The 17,300-nt window shown below is 46.8% G+C and overlaps 1 protein-coding gene across 1 annotated transcript in view; it reads right to left on the bottom strand.

The window, feature by feature from the left end:
• Positions 1–711: 711 nt before the first annotated feature.
• Positions 712–17,300, bottom strand: part of arhgef18b (rho/rac guanine nucleotide exchange factor (GEF) 18b) — a 33,774-nt gene continuing 17,185 nt past the window's right edge. The window contains 18 exon segments of the mRNA XM_029429331.1: positions 712–4,185; positions 5,031–5,174; positions 6,148–6,499; positions 12,260–12,409; positions 12,559–12,840; positions 12,982–13,029; positions 13,129–13,197; positions 13,903–14,018; positions 14,296–14,436; positions 14,529–14,714; positions 15,192–15,265; positions 15,364–15,542; positions 15,663–15,728; positions 15,730–15,740; positions 15,940–16,194; positions 16,299–16,416; positions 16,498–16,623; positions 16,703–16,953. Of these exon segments, the coding sequence (XP_029285191.1) occupies positions 3,869–4,185; positions 5,031–5,174; positions 6,148–6,499; positions 12,260–12,409; positions 12,559–12,840; positions 12,982–13,029; positions 13,129–13,197; positions 13,903–14,018; positions 14,296–14,436; positions 14,529–14,714; positions 15,192–15,265; positions 15,364–15,542; positions 15,663–15,728; positions 15,730–15,740; positions 15,940–16,194; positions 16,299–16,416; positions 16,498–16,623; positions 16,703–16,953 (2,885 nt within the window). The 3' untranslated portion in view covers positions 712–3,868.

Below are 17,300 nucleotides of genomic sequence, written 5' to 3'. Positions count from 1 at the left end.
CGTTTTATGAGCTCGGTCTGCACGTCTGTCTGTGGAGCGTCCATTTGTTTAACTTTGTGGTGAAAAGTGCCTCCGACACAGAACAACAACAGCCAAGACTCCCGACTTCCTGCAAACTGCGTTACATAAAATGCCTGGGAGCGGTGAGGCGTTGAGGCGGTGGAGGGTTTGAGACGCTGGATGAGACGGGGAGAGACATGAGCAGTGGAAGGAACGAGACAGACACAAAGACGGGAGTAAACTGCAGCTTCCCTCCTCAGGGGAAGCAGCCTGGAAAAATAATTGTTGAGAGGAGACAGAGGAAAAGCCACTAATGACAGCAGACAATAAGAACTGGCCACCACTGGAGCGTCTTCCCAGCCAGAAGGACAATAAGGCAGGACGGCGACAGCCCTGCGCCGAGGTCACAACCACAGCACCTGAAAATAGAGCTTTGTCTGGGAATAGACTGTTATTAGGGCGTCTAAACACAGGCTCAGTGACACCTCGCAGACACGGAGGGCGGCTGGGTGCAAGCTGATTGGGTGGTCGGGATTATTGTGACAAGCAGCGCAGAGGACTCTAACTAACGAGGCTGGATTACATGTTGCATGTGGTCGTTGTTCAGGGCCTGAAACCAAACAAATCCTTGTAAATGCACATTTTCAAACCAAACAATTAGTGTTTGTCGGCCGTGGTTTAAAAACTGAAAACAAAAGCAAAATACACAAATCATTTCAAGACTTTTATTATCACTACGTTCTCTCTAAGGCAGCAGTTTGTGTCCACAGGTCGTCTAACGTCTCAGGGGAATACAACGGTACAAAAATCAGTTTTGCTTTGTGCTACAAACGTCATTAGACAAATCTTGGTAAGTAAAGAGTTCACAGATAATAATAATAATAATCATTATAAACATTCATTTTCCCCTTCAAGTATGTTACTATCCAAAGTGACTAGTGTACAGTGTGGCAGAGGAAGTGAAATATGTCCATGATTATTTACACAGTACAGGTCCAGTCACACACACACACACACACACACACACACACACACACACACACACACACACACACACACACACACACACACACACACACACACACACACACACACACACACACACACACACACACACACACACACACACACACACACACACACACACACACACACACGTCGTACCAGCAGCAGAACTAAAGGGCTCTTACACCAGATGTTCCTGCTGCCTGACATCGCTCACTGAATTAAAAGGACACACTTGGAGATACGGGGAAATGGACAAACATGGGAATGTCATGAAAAGTCAAATAAATCCCAACTCAAGCTCCACCCTCTCCTCTCACAAGAGGCTTCACTATTCTGATGAAGACCATGGGACATGGATGAAAGCTCCAGGCTGTGAGTTGGGATTGAAGTGTCCCACTGAGAACACGCAGATATTACACGGCTGTGCTGCTTCAGAGACGGAGAACATAAACACACGTCGGCTCCTGATTCTGAAGAATCTCAAGCAGAGTTTTGGCACGAGAAGAACTTGAACTCCCCGTCTGATGCTCGTCCACTGAAGACATTCTTAGTAATCCATTAGTTGATTTAAAAAAAAAAAATCGACAAATCTGTATAAAAAATAAATCATTCACAAGCACCACTTTAAAACTGGTGTTCTCAGAAGATAAGATGATATCATGAGACGACTGAGGGCAGCTGCAGTCGCTCTGAGCAGAAAGCAAACCTCGAGAACGAGACCTGCAGCAGGACACGAGCTGCACTACACACACACCTGCACACACACACTTGTTGTGGACGCTCCCTGCAGGATGTTTAGAGGAACACAGCAGCGTCACACGAGAGCTCAGGCAGGAAAGCTCACCGTGTCTTTGGTTTAACTCAAGCAGGTGGTTTAGTTTCAGGGTTGCTACATAATCTTGGTGAAACTTGGATTGCAGGAGAAAGAAAGGGGACAGCAACATCAACACACACACACACACACACACACACACACACACACACACACACACACACACACACACACACACACACACACACACACACACACACACACACACCTTCACAACAACGACTGATGTGGTTTCATTGAACTGCCACGACTCTCTCCAAGCGAGTACCGTGAACACACGCACACACACACACACACACACACGTGTGTATTTTAAGTGTATATGCACATCTGCACAAACAGACTTTTGGCTGACTTTTGCATCTTGATGCACGTCGAACATCTCTGTTCCTGATACAAGAAGCCGGCGCAGAACATACAGTATGTACAACGATATACATCATATACAGAAACAAACTCCGGCGAGCCGTCAGAGACACGGGACACGTGTCAACGACTTCATGATTTAAAGGGCTCTCACGTAAATATGGAGGAAGAACTTCAGATGGACGTCTCCACGTTTCTTCTTCTTCTTCTTTCTCTGCAGCCGGTCACACCAACACAGTAACTCTGCATCAGAGATTTAAAACCAGCGAACGAAATGTCGTCAGGAATCAATAAAAGAGATGTTCCCGAGAGATGTTCTCTCGGGAACATCTCTCTGAGAGAACACCTCTAGAACATCTCTCTTGGAGAACATCTCTAGAACATCTCTGTGAGAGAACGTCTCTAGAACATCTCTCCGAGAGAACATCTAGAGATGTTCTAGAGATGTTCTCTCAGAGAGATGTTCTCTCGGGAACATCTCTCTGAGAGAACACCTCTAGAACATCTCTCTGAGAGAACATCTCTCTGGGAGAACATCTCTCTGGAAGAACATCTCTCTGGGAGAACATCTCTCTGGAAGAACATCTCTCTGGAGAACATCTCTCTGGGAGACAATCTAGAACATCTCTCTGGGAGACCATCTAGAACATCTCTCTGGGAGAACATCTAGAACATCTCTCTGGGAGAACATCTAGAACATCTCTGAGAGAACATCTCTCTGGGAGAACATCTCTCTGGGAGAACATCTCTTTGGGAGAACATCTCTAGAACATCTCTTTGGGAGAACATCTGTCAGGATGAGTTCCTCTTCTGAAGAGCTTTTCAAAATCAGGACATGAACTTTTCCTGACTCGAGTGAAAAATGAGGAGAATCATCAACTTTAAAATCCCTTCACTCGATGGATGTGTTTGTCCTGCGAGAGGAGACAACACGTGTCGGGTTAGCGAGGAACGTGTGGAATATAATAAGATGACGTCACTATGAAACACGTTCAGGCCTTTCAGTCGGACTTCTGTTTGTTGGGAAGAGATACTTTTATTCTACTGGATCACGAGTGCAAAAATCATTAACTTATATTTTCAGTGCATATTAAGTCTGTATAAAAATTGTTCTGTCCTCTCGGATGCCTGTGACCTCCAACGCTCTGTTCTCCGGCGAAGCAGTTAAAAACAACACGCAGCATCACACGCGTCTTAAAGGGAACGTTTCTGTGAGACAAAGCCAGCGAGGCTTCCTGATGTCCACGAGGTGCAGAAGCAGGGAAGCAAACCTTTACAAAGGCTGAAGGTGAATGAAATGAGACGCACCTGTACACCCAAACGTTACACATTCAGTCCAGGAAGATGCATTCATGAGTATTTACACTGTGCAAATGAAACATCTGTTGTGGAGGTGCGGTGGAAGCAGACCTGACACGTCGTTTCTTCAGTCTCACAGATAACGTCTTTGGATCAGTTCAACTTTAAACGTTACAAAAGGCCTTTTTGTTTGGGTTCCTTCTTCACATCGTCCTCTGGAGTTAAGAAATTAAACTAAAAATTAAATAAAAAGAAACCATCTTAAAAACAAAGGAGTAGAAACATCTGACCTCCTCAGCTCAGCCGCTCACTGAACGCACATCATCATCAGATTGTTTTGTTTTAGTGATCAGCTGTTGATCTTTAGAAGAAGATGACATCCTCCTTATTGAGGTCTTCTGCGGCCATCTTGTAAGGTGGCGGCAGGCTGGGGCTGTGGCTGAGCCCGTGAACATTTACCTGCACGTGTGGCTGAGCAGTGGGACTGAGGCCCTGCGGTTGCAGGAGGGGCTGGAGCTGAAGGGAGCCGGTGCTGTGGGAGTGGGGAGGGATGGTGGGAGGCTGAGGGTGGGGCTGTGCGGGAGGCATGGGGGGCTTCTGAGCATTCGGAGGGTGGGAGGTGCTGATGGAGGAGGAGGGCTGGGAGTCTGCTCCAGTGTTGTCTGGAGGACTGAGTTGATCTGTCAGAGACACAAAGAAAGGATATTAGTGGAGATGCACTGACCAATCAGCTGATCAGCCTCATAGAGCAGGTCAGCGGTCAGATGAATGTTCAACGTGCTCCATAACAACCACACATGGGCGTGCACCTACCGGCCATCTTCCTACTACACGTGTACGTTCTACAGAAAACACTGGACATGACAGACAAGTTGTTTCAGATGCCTTTTATTTGTCTGAAAGGACTTTTATTTTGAAAACTGAGACAGAGGACTCATGTAACTTGTGCATTTCTGCAGAAAATGTCATTTATAAGTCAAAGTTTTATTATTAACATTCAACTACATTGCAGGTCTCCTTTAAGAGAACGCTGGTGTACGACGCCGTCAAAAGAAAATCAGAATCTCCAGCTGAGACAGAATAAGGGATTAATTCTTTTGTACCTGTTGGACACAGCTGGGATTACTCAGCCAGACTGAAGTCTATCACCTGAGATCCTGCCAGCGTGTCTCTGTCACTGGTAATTGTGAGGGCTCAGGATTAAAGTGTTAAACTGTGTGTCAGCAGTTCAGCCACATTAATCACAGGGAAGCATGTCGATGGGTGTTTACACAGGGAGAGGCTCAACGATGATCGGGTGGGGTCCGCTGTGCCCAGGTGGAGAATGTGTCTGTGACAACCTCCTTTCATAACGCAGGCGAGGAGGTTGTGTTCAGTGTGTGTGTGTGTGTGTGTGTGTGTGTGTGTCTCTTATTTAATATGTTAGCCTACTTCTTGTATTTAGTCTTTCGTCTGCACCGTCCCTTTGCTGTTGGACAAATAAAAGGATTTCTGAAGCCGAGTTTGTTTGCGTGTATAAATGTACCTGCGTGGTGATGCAGAGGAAGAGGCTGCGGAGGCGCTGACAGCGGGAGCTGCTGGTGGGGGCTGATGGAGCGCTTTGCCTTGAGGGCGTTGTCGTCTCGGGCGGACAGCTTCAGCGGCAGCATCTGCTTCATATCCACCGAGGCTGGGAGGAGGAGGAGGAGGAGGAAGAGGAGGAGGAGGAGGAGGAGGAGGAGGAGGAGGAGGGCAAAGAAAACAAGAGACAAGCAGACAGAAGGTGACGTAATTGTAAAATTAGATTTCACTGGTGAACTAGCAGCCAAGCCTCTGCAGCCACTATCTGATAAATCAGAGGGCTGACCTAATTTAGACGTCTAATGTGATTCTAATGAGACACTTAAATCATGCCGGTCCGGTCGAGCTCCTGTCAGGCACAGATGGCTTGTGCATCGATGAAGAGTGAGTGAGAAAATGCTGCACTGCAGGAGGAAGAGGGGAGAAAACCTCGTCAACGGGTTTTGATAGAGAACTTTTATGAAGCTTGTGAGTTTGAGTTGTGTGACTCGTTTACTCTATAACCAACTATTCATTCACACTTCACACGACCTCACACGACCTCACAGGTCAACAACATGCACACATATGCAATAAAAATAATTAGATTTCATTAGTAGACATTAGAGGATGCACTGGAGCGGCAACGAGTAGTCGAAGAGTAACTCTTTTAGAATAAATCATTTTCAGCAGATTGTATAGAAGTCTATGAGAAAATGACATTTTCATAATGAGTTTATGTCTCAGTCTGTAGATTCAAGTCTTCTTCAACATGATGTTCATTTAGTAACTAAAGTCACATTAGAGTAAAATAGAAGATAAAGCAGCGTCTCTTTAGGGCGGGGCTACCTGTGATTGACAGGTCTCTGCCACACAGTGTTGTCCTGTCTGGGTGTTTTCTTTTTACAACTTTAACTCTTTCAGTTTGTGTTTTCAGTTCATTGTAACATTTAAGTGTGTGTGTATATATATATATATATATATATATATATATATATATATATATATATATATATATATATATATATTCTGAGGTTTATACATGGAGATATAAAGGAACACAAGTGTGACCCAAAGCAACCTGCTGCTTGTGTGAAACGTACCGGTGCTGTCGGTGCGATGTGAGGCTTTGCCGATCTTTCCCCCCTTCCCTTTGCCGCCGCTGAAGGCGGCCAGTTTGGTGGGGATCTGCTGCTGCACCCCCAACACTTTGTGCTGCTGGTTGGTGGTGCTGAAGAGATGAAGCGGCACCTCCGTCTTCAGCGGCAGCGCGGAAGCGCTCGCCTCCCGCCGCAACATCACTTCAGGGCGCTCGGGATAGTCGGCCGGTGCGACGGACAGGCTGGCGCGTACCAGAGGCTTCTGAGGCAGCGGCAGGTCGGAGGCGCTGGTGGAGCTGCTGAGGCCGGAGGACATGAGGAGATCTCCGTTCAGACTGCCGGACAGAGGAGCCACCTGGAGGAGGAGAAGACGTTATCAGCTGAGAGGGGACGGAGGTCTTGTTGCAAACATCGCCATATAAAACGTCAACATCAGGATTCAAGTTCCCCAAGTCTGCACTGTAATCATCCATGTGTGTGTGTGTGTGTGTGTGTGTGTGTGTGTGTGTGTGTGTGTGTGTGTGTGTGTGTGTGTGTGATGTATGAGAGTATATTTCTGAAGAAGAAAAAAAACTAAACTTAAAACAGCTTCAGAGCACAGAAGACACACACACACACAGTAAATCGTCTGTGTGACACCGTGTCATTACAGAAACACAATCTGTTGAAGAGCTTGGTATTTATGGGCTACAGAGAGAATCAGAAACACATGCGACTGTTTCTGCTGAGCACACAGTTTGGAAACAAGCTTTTGATGTGTTCCAAGAGATTTAAGGACAATGCGCCACACACACACACACACACACACACACACACACACACACACACACACACACACACACACACACACACACACACACACACACACACACACACACACACACACACACACACACACACACACACACACACACACACAATGAGAAACATGAAACCCTTAATATACCCTGTGCACATAAAGGCGTGTCTAACAACACAAGCGGGCCGTTGGACAGGCAGGGGAAGAAGAACATGTCTCTTATGACATGAGAGGATAGAGACACTGACTGCTTTGTCCACTAACGACAGACTGAAGGAAAGACGATCTCGAGATGGAGTCGACGTTATCATCCAATCTGCATTCACACAGGTTCACCGGGAGGATTTCAGCAGCGGTGTTTGGATCAGGTCGTGTCCCACTATCAAAAGCATCTTTTCACTGTGTTGTGAGACAACAATGTGTTGCAGTAGGATGTATAGATATATATATATATATATATATATATATATATATAACACATGAAGTACTTGATGTTTGGGATGATTACAAGTAAGAGATTTCTCTTAATGGATGAAGTAAAGAGGTTATTATATACATATAATACATTATATACTCTATTATTAACAGACATCAGGATTAAGAATATTCAGTCAATATTAGAAGTTCTTAATGAGAAGTGACGGTTCTGACGAGTCAGCTGACCTACATCCAGTGTCTCCATCATTATTTATTCTGTGATTCCATCACCAAACAAACAGCAGCTGCGTCTGACTTCAGTCTGCAACGCTTCCGCTTGCTATGCAGTCGACACGCTACGTGATCGATGATGAAGCAGAATACTTCCTGTGGAGAGGGGGGACGCATGATGACAGTGTTTCACAAGGCATGAAGGGCAGCCTCACCTGTGTGTGTGTGTGTGTGTGTGTGTGTGTGGACTGTAGTTAGTAACAGCAGAGCATGACAGCACCCGAGGCAGAGAGGGGCCCTGCAGTGGGAAAGTCTCCCCCTCCATCAGCACTCACTCATCTTGGCACACAGATGTCACATTGTTCCCAGAACAAGGTGATCGGCTTTAAGCGGCACAAACAGCTTCCAGAGCCGTAAACTGAGCGGAGCCGCAGAGCCTCACTGACAGCACAGAAACAATTAGCACTGGCTGCCTTCGACAGGCTTCTGCTAATGACAGACTGGGACCAGCTAATTATACAGCCCGGCTTCTCTCATCCTGAAAACTGCCTCGACACTCCCATACCATACATGTACACACTGATGCTGCGCAACGTGCTGCCTTGTAAACAATGTGGAGGAGGAAGGAGATGCTACATGTGTGGAACACAATGTGGAGTTCTGTACCTGTAGTATGTATGTGCAGCTCTGGTCTGTGGTTAACTAATGATGAGCAAACACTGCAGCCTTAAAGGGACAGTGTGGATGCTTTGCCAGTGTTGCCTACAGTAGATGTCTGCAGGCAACAGACAGAAGTACCAGCAGGAAGCGATGAGCTGCTGCAGCTACACTGAAGTCATTCTTTACGCTCTCGCCAAACTCTACCACAGTCAATTAACAAAAACAGAACACAGGCGCGGCTGGTCTACCGCTGCCTCGTCGTTTAGTTTGTTCATGTCATTGCGGGACTTTGGTGACTCTGAACTAACCCTTTAAAACCGTCACAAACCCCAAACCAGGGGCCGTGATACACAGACTCACACAACCCCAGTTAACAACTAATACAACTAACCCTTTAACTTGTGTCCAAGTAACTTCTCTCATGTTTTACAGCTCAAACACTTGATCGATAATGTGCACAGAAACTCACAGAACAAAATAATTATCTACAGGAAGTCTGATGATATTTACCCTCTCAAAGCAAACGCTGCTGCTGCCTATCGGTGTGTGTGTGTGTGTGTGTGTGTGTGTGTGTGTGTGTGTGTCACAGTGCGGCTGCGTTATAGTCTCATCGCAGGACGAAGTAAGGCAAATAAAGTCAAACACGTCAGAAGCTGCAACTTCTTCAAAGTTCTTGTATTTTCTCACATCCTGCAGCCGTCGTGTCCATGTGACGGGTGTTGATGTGTGAAGAGTTCTTTCCCCAGCAACACATGAACACGCTCAACAACAGCGTCGTAAATCAGCCTGAAGCCAAACAGGGAAGAGACAACTCCGTGCAAAGAACACGGACACGGGTCACCTTTACGACCTGGTAATGTTTCTCTTGAGCTTCGCCAGTCTTCTCTCGTCTTTAGCGAAGCTCTGTCATACTTAGGTGAGAATCCACTTTTACAGTTTGCTTTGCCTAAAGGCCGGAGGAGCAATAGTTATTCATTTCCTCGTGAAGACCTCCTGAATGTGAACCCTCCAGCTTTCCTTCCATCAACTCAAATATTCTCCCCGTTGAGTTGTGCGGGTCATTTCTCTTCTGGACTGTTTACCGTCAATCAAATCCTCAACGCCAGCTCGTCACAATTATAAACACGCTTTATGACTTTGTACTCAGAAGACCATTGAGCAATCAGACCCGAGGATCTGTTGGTGCAGAGCCAATGAAACAGCCTGAACGACTCTTTATCAAGGGGCCAAGTGTGATCACGTGATAACACATGAAAGAGAAGTTCCTCTGAAGTCGGGACATGTCGCAACTAGCAGCGTTCTTACGTAAAGTCTCACATATGTTCCGAAACACGCACACAAACAAGGAGGCATGTCTTTTTCATGAGGTCTAATCATAGCTCTACGGGTTTGCTGATGAGCCTTAATGTTGGGTGGTGGTGATTAAATGTCTGTTGATATCAGGCGGGCCTGAAGCCTGAAGCCTGGAACAGATCCTGAGGTCACAGCTGATCAAAACACTGTTTGAAGTGTTTGACGCGGAGGGGGAACAAACCACTTCCAAATCTTCCACAACCACAGCCAAGACATTCCCACAGCAGAGCCAACAGTATGGAATAGCAACACACACACACACACACACACACACACACACACACACACTAGCTAGTGCAAAACAAACATTATGAGCATGATTTAATAGACTGCTGATAAGGTCTGGATCTGACCTGCTTCAGGTCTTATCTTGCAGTCCAACCAAAACAAAGCGCGCAGCAGTCTTACTCATCCCTGCTCAGTGAAGGCATATGTAATTACCAGACCCTGCATTACACATCACAGCAGATCAGCCAGAGTCTGTGGTTATGCAGGACTCGCCGTGAAGAGTTCTCGGTGCCTCCTGCAGCCAGTAATGACATGATGATGCAATAAGTCATGTCAGCTGGTTGTGTTTGTGTACGTCTCGAGTGAAGACTCCAGGTCACTGAAAGAGCTTGCAACCGTGAAATCTTTGGGATCGTATTGGCAGCCAGATGTCTGAAGATGTGAAGCTGCAGAATGTGAACAACAAAACACCGTGTGACGAGTGACACGCTGTAGCGAAGCATTCAGGACTTGAATGGACGACATTGTGTCATCTGTCAGTTACTCAGCTGGACCAATCACAGATAACCATCAAGAGAGCGACTAACGACATCACTGAAGACTGAAGCTGACCTGCATCAGTGAACACACACACACACACACACACACACACACACACACACACACACACACACACACACACACACACACACACACACACACACACACACACACACACACACACACACACACACACACACCTTTAAGAAGCAACAAAAGATGAGAAGCAGAAGAGCTGACTCATCCAGCTGAAAGGTTTTGGCTTCTACAGAAGAAGTGTTGGTCAGAGGAGAGTGTGTGTGAGTGTGTGTGTGTGTGTGTGTGTGTGCTTGGCCACTACCTGCTGACACAATCATGTGACTCAGCAAGTGCAGTCTGTCATTAATGTTCATGCTCCTCTCCCCGTGATTAATTCTCTATTACTTGTGTTATAAATAAATGCCATCAGAATTACAACATCAGCTACTCGTGTACAACGTACAGGAAGGTCGTGTGATACACCTCAGGACTACAGAGCATTGTGGGTAAGTTATGATATCATGATGTACATTTCTCAAACAGGGAAGGGCGATTGAAAATGCTGTATCACTTCATACTGCAGCTTTGATAATACAGCACAGTGAATCATTGTGTTCAACAGTTCCCTTTTGCATTTCTTATATTGGACTTTGTCTTGAAGTTGCTGGAGCTTTGCCCAAAACTGAAATTGTTGTGAGGAACGTATTTAAATCATGATACATATTTACATTGTGATATAAAAGCCACCCTGTGAAGGTGATACGGGCCTTTGAACACACTAAAAGGCTGATATTGGGTAACTTCCCTGCTGCTCCTTGACTGCTCTGTTCGCACCGGGCATGAAATTACAGTCAGAGGATCTTTCTCACAGCTCCTCTCCCATGAAAGTCACAAACAATGAGCCGCATTGTGCTGCGAGGAGAGAAACCGGCAGGAGGAGAGTAAAGGAGCGGTGGAGGGACCGACTGCTCCCTGCGTGGGTGGATTCCTGAGATGAGTGTTTGGAGATGTATTCAGATATGTGTGTGTTTGTTGCTGTGGGAGCTGAAAGCAACGCTTCTGTTGTAGCAGGACCTCAACTCAAGAAGTGAACATTTCAGATGCCAGAGGACCGAGGGGACGGGGGGGGGACGGGGGGGGCGGGGAGAAGGAGAGAGGTGAGGAAAGGTTTGGAAAGTTGACTCAACAAAACCACTAAAAAAGGAAGAAAAAGAGCCGAGAGAGCAGCTCACCCTCACTCCGTCCACTTCCTTACACACAACTTTAGAAAAGGTGCCGTGTTCTCACACGTTAACAACTAATTCAAGGACTTTTCATGAACTTTCCAGGAGCCAACACAAGATGACAGACGGGTTTGAATGTGCTGCTGCAGTGACGCTCTGAAGAACTTCTCTTTATCCACAAGTCGAACTATTTCAACTTTACTTACATTTATACTTCAAAAGCTTTCAGGGCCTTGATTTTGTTCCACTCAAATTCACAAACTTCCAAGGATTTCAAGGACCCCTGGGAACCTTCAACTTAAAGTCTATATTTCCCAACTGAAGTCACCTCCAAATTATAATAATCAAAACATTTATTTAGACAAAAGTGGAAAAACCTCGACGTTATGACTTCGAGTGCGTCTGAAATAAATCACGTTGTGTCGCAAACTAAAACAAATATTACACATCTGTTCGCGTCAGTTTCATTTATCGTCTCCGTGTCCGTGGATCCACAGGACGTATAATTCTCGCCTGGACGCAGACACACGCAGACACACGCAGAACGTATAAACAGGGAAGACATTCGCTCCTTAAAACACAGCACGCTGGCGTTGTGTTGCACCTCCACACATAAAGCATCCTCTCTGCGCTACAAGTCCCCCACCTCGATAGTCTTCCTCTTGATCTTCTTCTGGTGCTCCAGACGTTCCTTCTCTTTCTCCACAGCCCTGGTGGACTCTCGCAGCCTCTCCAGGTCCTGCTGGTACGTCTGCCTCTGACTCTCCAGCTCCTTCCTCTCTTCTGCCAGATGCTCCTGCAACGTTTGTGGAACATTTGTTAAATTCCTCTTGTGCAACATTTACACACTGAACTGAGATATGAATAAAAGGAAGTACAAACAACTGGAAGACATTTGTATACAGGTGAGAGCAGAAGAACCGCCCGAGGGACGGAGCACGTCACCTCCAGCCGCCTGCACTCCTCCTCCCTCTGTCGGAGCCTGGCCTCAGTGGCGTCCACCTGCTGCCGGTGCCGCTCCCGCTCCCTCTCCCAGCGCTGCTGCTCCTGCCGGTGCTGAGACTGCAGCTTGTGGAAGCTGGCCAGCTCTTCTCTCTGCAGGGCCAGAGTCCGCTGCTTCTCCTGCTCCAGGAGCACGTTGCCTCTGTGGCGGCCGGGCAGCGAGGCCCGCTCCGTCAGAGAGGTCCGCTGCAGCTCGATGTGACTGTCCTGCTGCGATATGATGGCCTGAAGACGATAAGCAACATGAGGACATTAGGGAGCGTATTTTAAATCTGTACTGAGGAAATGTTCGTTCGCTATTACACTGAGAAGAACATGCAGAACATGTTACAACGTGTTGACATCATTAACAGTGTAGAGGATCACCTGCAGACTGTAGAGCCTCTGGGAGAGCATCAGCACTCTGTCGAAGAACTAACATGAGACACAGGAAACGTTATCGGGATTCAAATGAGCAGAACCACAAAGAAAACTTCTTGTGAGCACAAGGTGACAGATCAGAGGAGAGTTTACCTCAGCCTCGGGGAACGAGTTGGACCAGATGCTGTTCCATCTGGCAGGAGAGGAGCAGCTCTCATCAACCTGAGCAACAGCAGTCACACACACACACACACACACACACACAGATGAAATACCTTCACAACACTGGAGACAGTGAGACTTACAACACAAGTTAGAAGCTGTGAAAACATTTAGATCAACATGTGTTCTGGTCATACATGATTTATTAAAAGCTATACTTTGTGTCTGTACATCCTACACACTAAAATACAAGATGGATTGAGCTGCTATTATCAGCCATAGTGGTAAAACTATTATTCTCTATGTCAGATACTGTTCTTAAATCTGCTTCTACAACCTTGATACGAGAGCTGAGCAGCAAACAGAAAACACAGGTACACAATCACTGCACCTAAAGTATTGTGTCTGTAACTGCTGCTCATCATCAGCAACATGTTGCTGCTCATCATCATCAGCAACATGTTGCTGCTCATCATCATCAGCAACATGTTGCTGCTCATCATCATCAGCAACATGTTGCTGCTCATCATCATCAGCAACATGTTGCTGCTCATCATCATCAGCAACATGTTGCTGCTCATCATCATCAGCAACATTTCGTTGTTCTACTCGTTTTATCTATTTATAAACAAATGAAGAGACACGGAAACTTTCCAGATGACTTGGTCTGGTCATTACTATTTACAGGAAATAACACTGTGACTCATTCCAAGACACTGTGTGTGTGTGTGTGTGTGTGTGTGTGTGTGTGTGTGTAGCCCCTACCGTCTGCTCCAGGGTGTGGCTGCCACAGAGGTCTTTGAGCTGAGGGTCAGAGCTGGCTCTCTGGCTTCTGTCTCTGTTTCTGCTCTCGCCAGAAAACTTCTTCTTCACACTGCCATCTGGCACGCACACACACACACACACACACACACACACACACACACACACACACACACATTAAAGCACACGGTAACACAGACAAACATTGCACAGAAACAACACGTGTATATATAAACATGTAAAACTGTGCACATAAATTAGACCAATAAAACCAGTTCAATCGTCACATTCGTTTATGATTCATGATTTATTAAAGGCATAAAGGCCACTGGAATACAATTGCAAATGCATTAGATGGTTGACTTCCTGAGGACACTGTGCTGGACTCACTCTTACTGAGGATGCTGGGGCTGCTGTCGTAGCCCCCAAACGTGTCCGCCCGCCTGGGCAGGAGCCCGGAGCCACTGCCCTCCTCCAGCCGTGAGCTCGGAGCCTCCTCCTTCACTCCCGACTGCAGCAGGTTCTGGAGGTTCTCCACTAAAGTCAAAGAGAGAAAGTTCAGGTTGGAACACTGCGAGAGGAACAGGAGCAAAGCAGAAGCAGATGCACATCCTGCAGCCTTCTCCTACCCTCAGTGATGGCTCCTTTAAGCAGCGTCTCCCCCTGCTGGAGGTCTGAGGCGTCTCCTCGAAGCAGCAGTCTGGAGCGGGACGCCGTGTCCTCCAGACCTGCCACAGACTCTGCCATGTCTGCAAACAGCTGCAGCTTCTCAGTGAGAGCGTGCATGACCACTGCATCCTTCTGACTCAGCCGTTCTGCAATGGAAATATGTATTATTGTATACAACAGATAAGGATGCACATGCTCACTTCTTGTGCATCTACACAGCAACCCTTATACTAACACACACAAATGTTCTTGTGTTATAACACGTATAAAAAACATTTGCATATTCTGAGCTCCTCAGTCAAACAGGGAAGTCACTCGACCTGGACTGCACTGCAGGCTGTTTACAGAGCAGACATCAACATGTGGAGCCCACCTTTAATACATTATAACTGCTGTATTATTCTCCCTCCTTCTAGCTATGATTGTGCTGTTTCCATCGAGCGGGAGGAAACTGAAAGCCCTGAAACTTCTGCTCAATCAGCTTCTAACTACTGAGATGAGATGTAGAGAAAAATCTACTTCTAACTATTTCAAAGTGAAGATGATACACGAGCGCCCCCTTGTGGCCTACTGCATGTACTACGTGCTTTTCTTGACGCATGTCTTACTTGATCTGCAGTTACCTTGAAATTCCTTGAACCTGAAAGCTCGAGCCTCCTCCTCCTCGCTGAACAGCCTCTCTTCTGTATGAGGACAACTAAACCAAAACACACAACATTACAGATGGGAAGCAAACCGAGGAAAGTTTCAATAAAGTTTCTCATATGTAGTTTGAAAACGTTACGTTACAGCTACCTCTCCACAGCCTGCCGTATGTGTGCCATCCAAGTGTTCCGCTCCTCCTTGGAGGCGGTGTGGATCTCGTACATCTCCGGCTCGTTGGAGGAGGCACAGATAAGAAACATGGCTTTCTCTTCGTGGGCCACTTCTCTGACTATCAGCTTCTGGAGGGAGATCACTGACGGCTTGTTATCCTGAGTGGACAACAATAAGAAGGAGGGAAGAGGCAGCAGCGTGTGCTGTTTGGTTACTGCTCCTTCAGGTGGTGTTTCTTATGTTGAGTGTCACGCTGACGGGAGAGATACATCACTCACCACTGTAGCAAACACATATCTCTGATCCTTCTCTTGCAGCAGCAGAAACACGTCTGACAGGAGCACCTGCCAGAATATCTGGACGGACAAACATCACAATTGAATTACAAGCTGGACAGAAGGTCGACGATGAGACACATTCAGAGAGTTAGTTTATTCCAGAACCTTGCATAGGACCAGAATGCAGATTATTGTTTTAGTTTTTTAAGAAGAACAACATAAATACGTCGGCTACTTGATAGCAGATCAGTCTTCTCTTCATCGCGTCACGCCGTACCTTTGAGTCTGCCAGAAGCAGCCTTCCAGTTGACCGTGCCCTCGTGCAGCAGCCGTCTCCGGCCCTGCGCCAGGTCCTCCCTGCGAAACACTCGGTCATCTTTGATTTTCCCCAGCGCCTTCGGCTCCATCTTGTTGTGTATGTCTCGGAGTCGAGTGTTCTTCTCGTGGACGTTAACCAGCGTGTCGACCTGCGCGATGGTGTCTTTAATCAGACCCAGCGCCCGAGTCAGCTCCTCGTGCTCCTCTGACCCCGCTGAAGACAGAGAGGAAAGATTCCTTAAAGATACATGAAACTCTAAGGACGTGAAGTTATTCCTCTCTGTGGTTAGTTTAGCAGAAGCGTGTGAACTACTGGACCTTCAGAGTTGTGCGCCAGGCGCTCCACCAGCAGTGGGTACTTGGTGATGCGCTGCGTCACCAGCAGAATACACTCCGTCACTCCCAACCGCCGCACGATCGACAGGTTGTTGATTTTCTGGGAAGAGAAAAGGAATTCTTTAGATTCAACGTTTATCAGACCGCCGGTGGATTTAAAACACGTAGCTGCTGACGTTACCCGTATGATGTGTTGGAACTTCTTGTTGTTCTGCAGCTGCTCTTTGTAGTAGTTCAAAGCCTCCGTGTGGTGACTGCAGAAATCTCCATAGCCGTCCTTCATCCTCCCTCCAACCTCGCCGGAGAACTGAGAACAAAGAACACCTTCCTGTTGTTTCTGCAGTACCAGTTTGTACCGTGTATTATCTGACGCAAGTTCTCCCCACCTGCGTGATCAGAAGGTCTGCCACCCTGCCGATGGCGTAGTTCCTCTCGTTGGGAGAAACCAGGTTTTCTCGCTGCCGCTCTTTGAGACGAGACAGGAAATGTGTGTGAAGCTCCAGGAGGTTCTCCAGACGGGGGAACAGACAGTCCAGCTTGCCCGAGTCCATCTGGAGGTTCTCCTTCAGCTCCCGGACGTACACGCGCAGCATTATCTTCAGTGTTCGCACATGGTGCATCTCCGTCTGCATCAGCTCTGCACAACAACATGAAGCACCATGTTTACGTTCTGCAAGGCGACTGGCTCGCAGCTTAATGCCATCAAGACCTTCCATAATGGCGGACTCGTGAAATGATTACCATTTTTATTAAATGTATCGATATCGCGATAATATGGTAATCGTGAATTCCTTTTGCAACGATAATTGTGAAGTGAATATCTAATGTGGTGAGTAATGCAATGGGAGTTGCATTGTGGGTAATGTAGGCAACGCGTGGTATAAAGAAAGGTGACATCTCTCGTTCTGCAGCAACAATGTGGATAAAAACATCTTAAACTGTCATCAATGTTACAGGAGGATTTCCCCGTGTCAGTGCGTCGCC

This window comes from Cottoperca gobio, chromosome 4 (assembly GCF_900634415.1).
Source record: "Cottoperca gobio chromosome 4, fCotGob3.1, whole genome shotgun sequence".
Lineage (NCBI taxonomy): Eukaryota > Metazoa > Chordata > Actinopteri > Perciformes > Bovichtidae > Cottoperca > Cottoperca gobio.
Note: the sequence above shows the minus strand (reverse complement) of the source record. Positions and strands in the feature narration are given on the sequence as shown.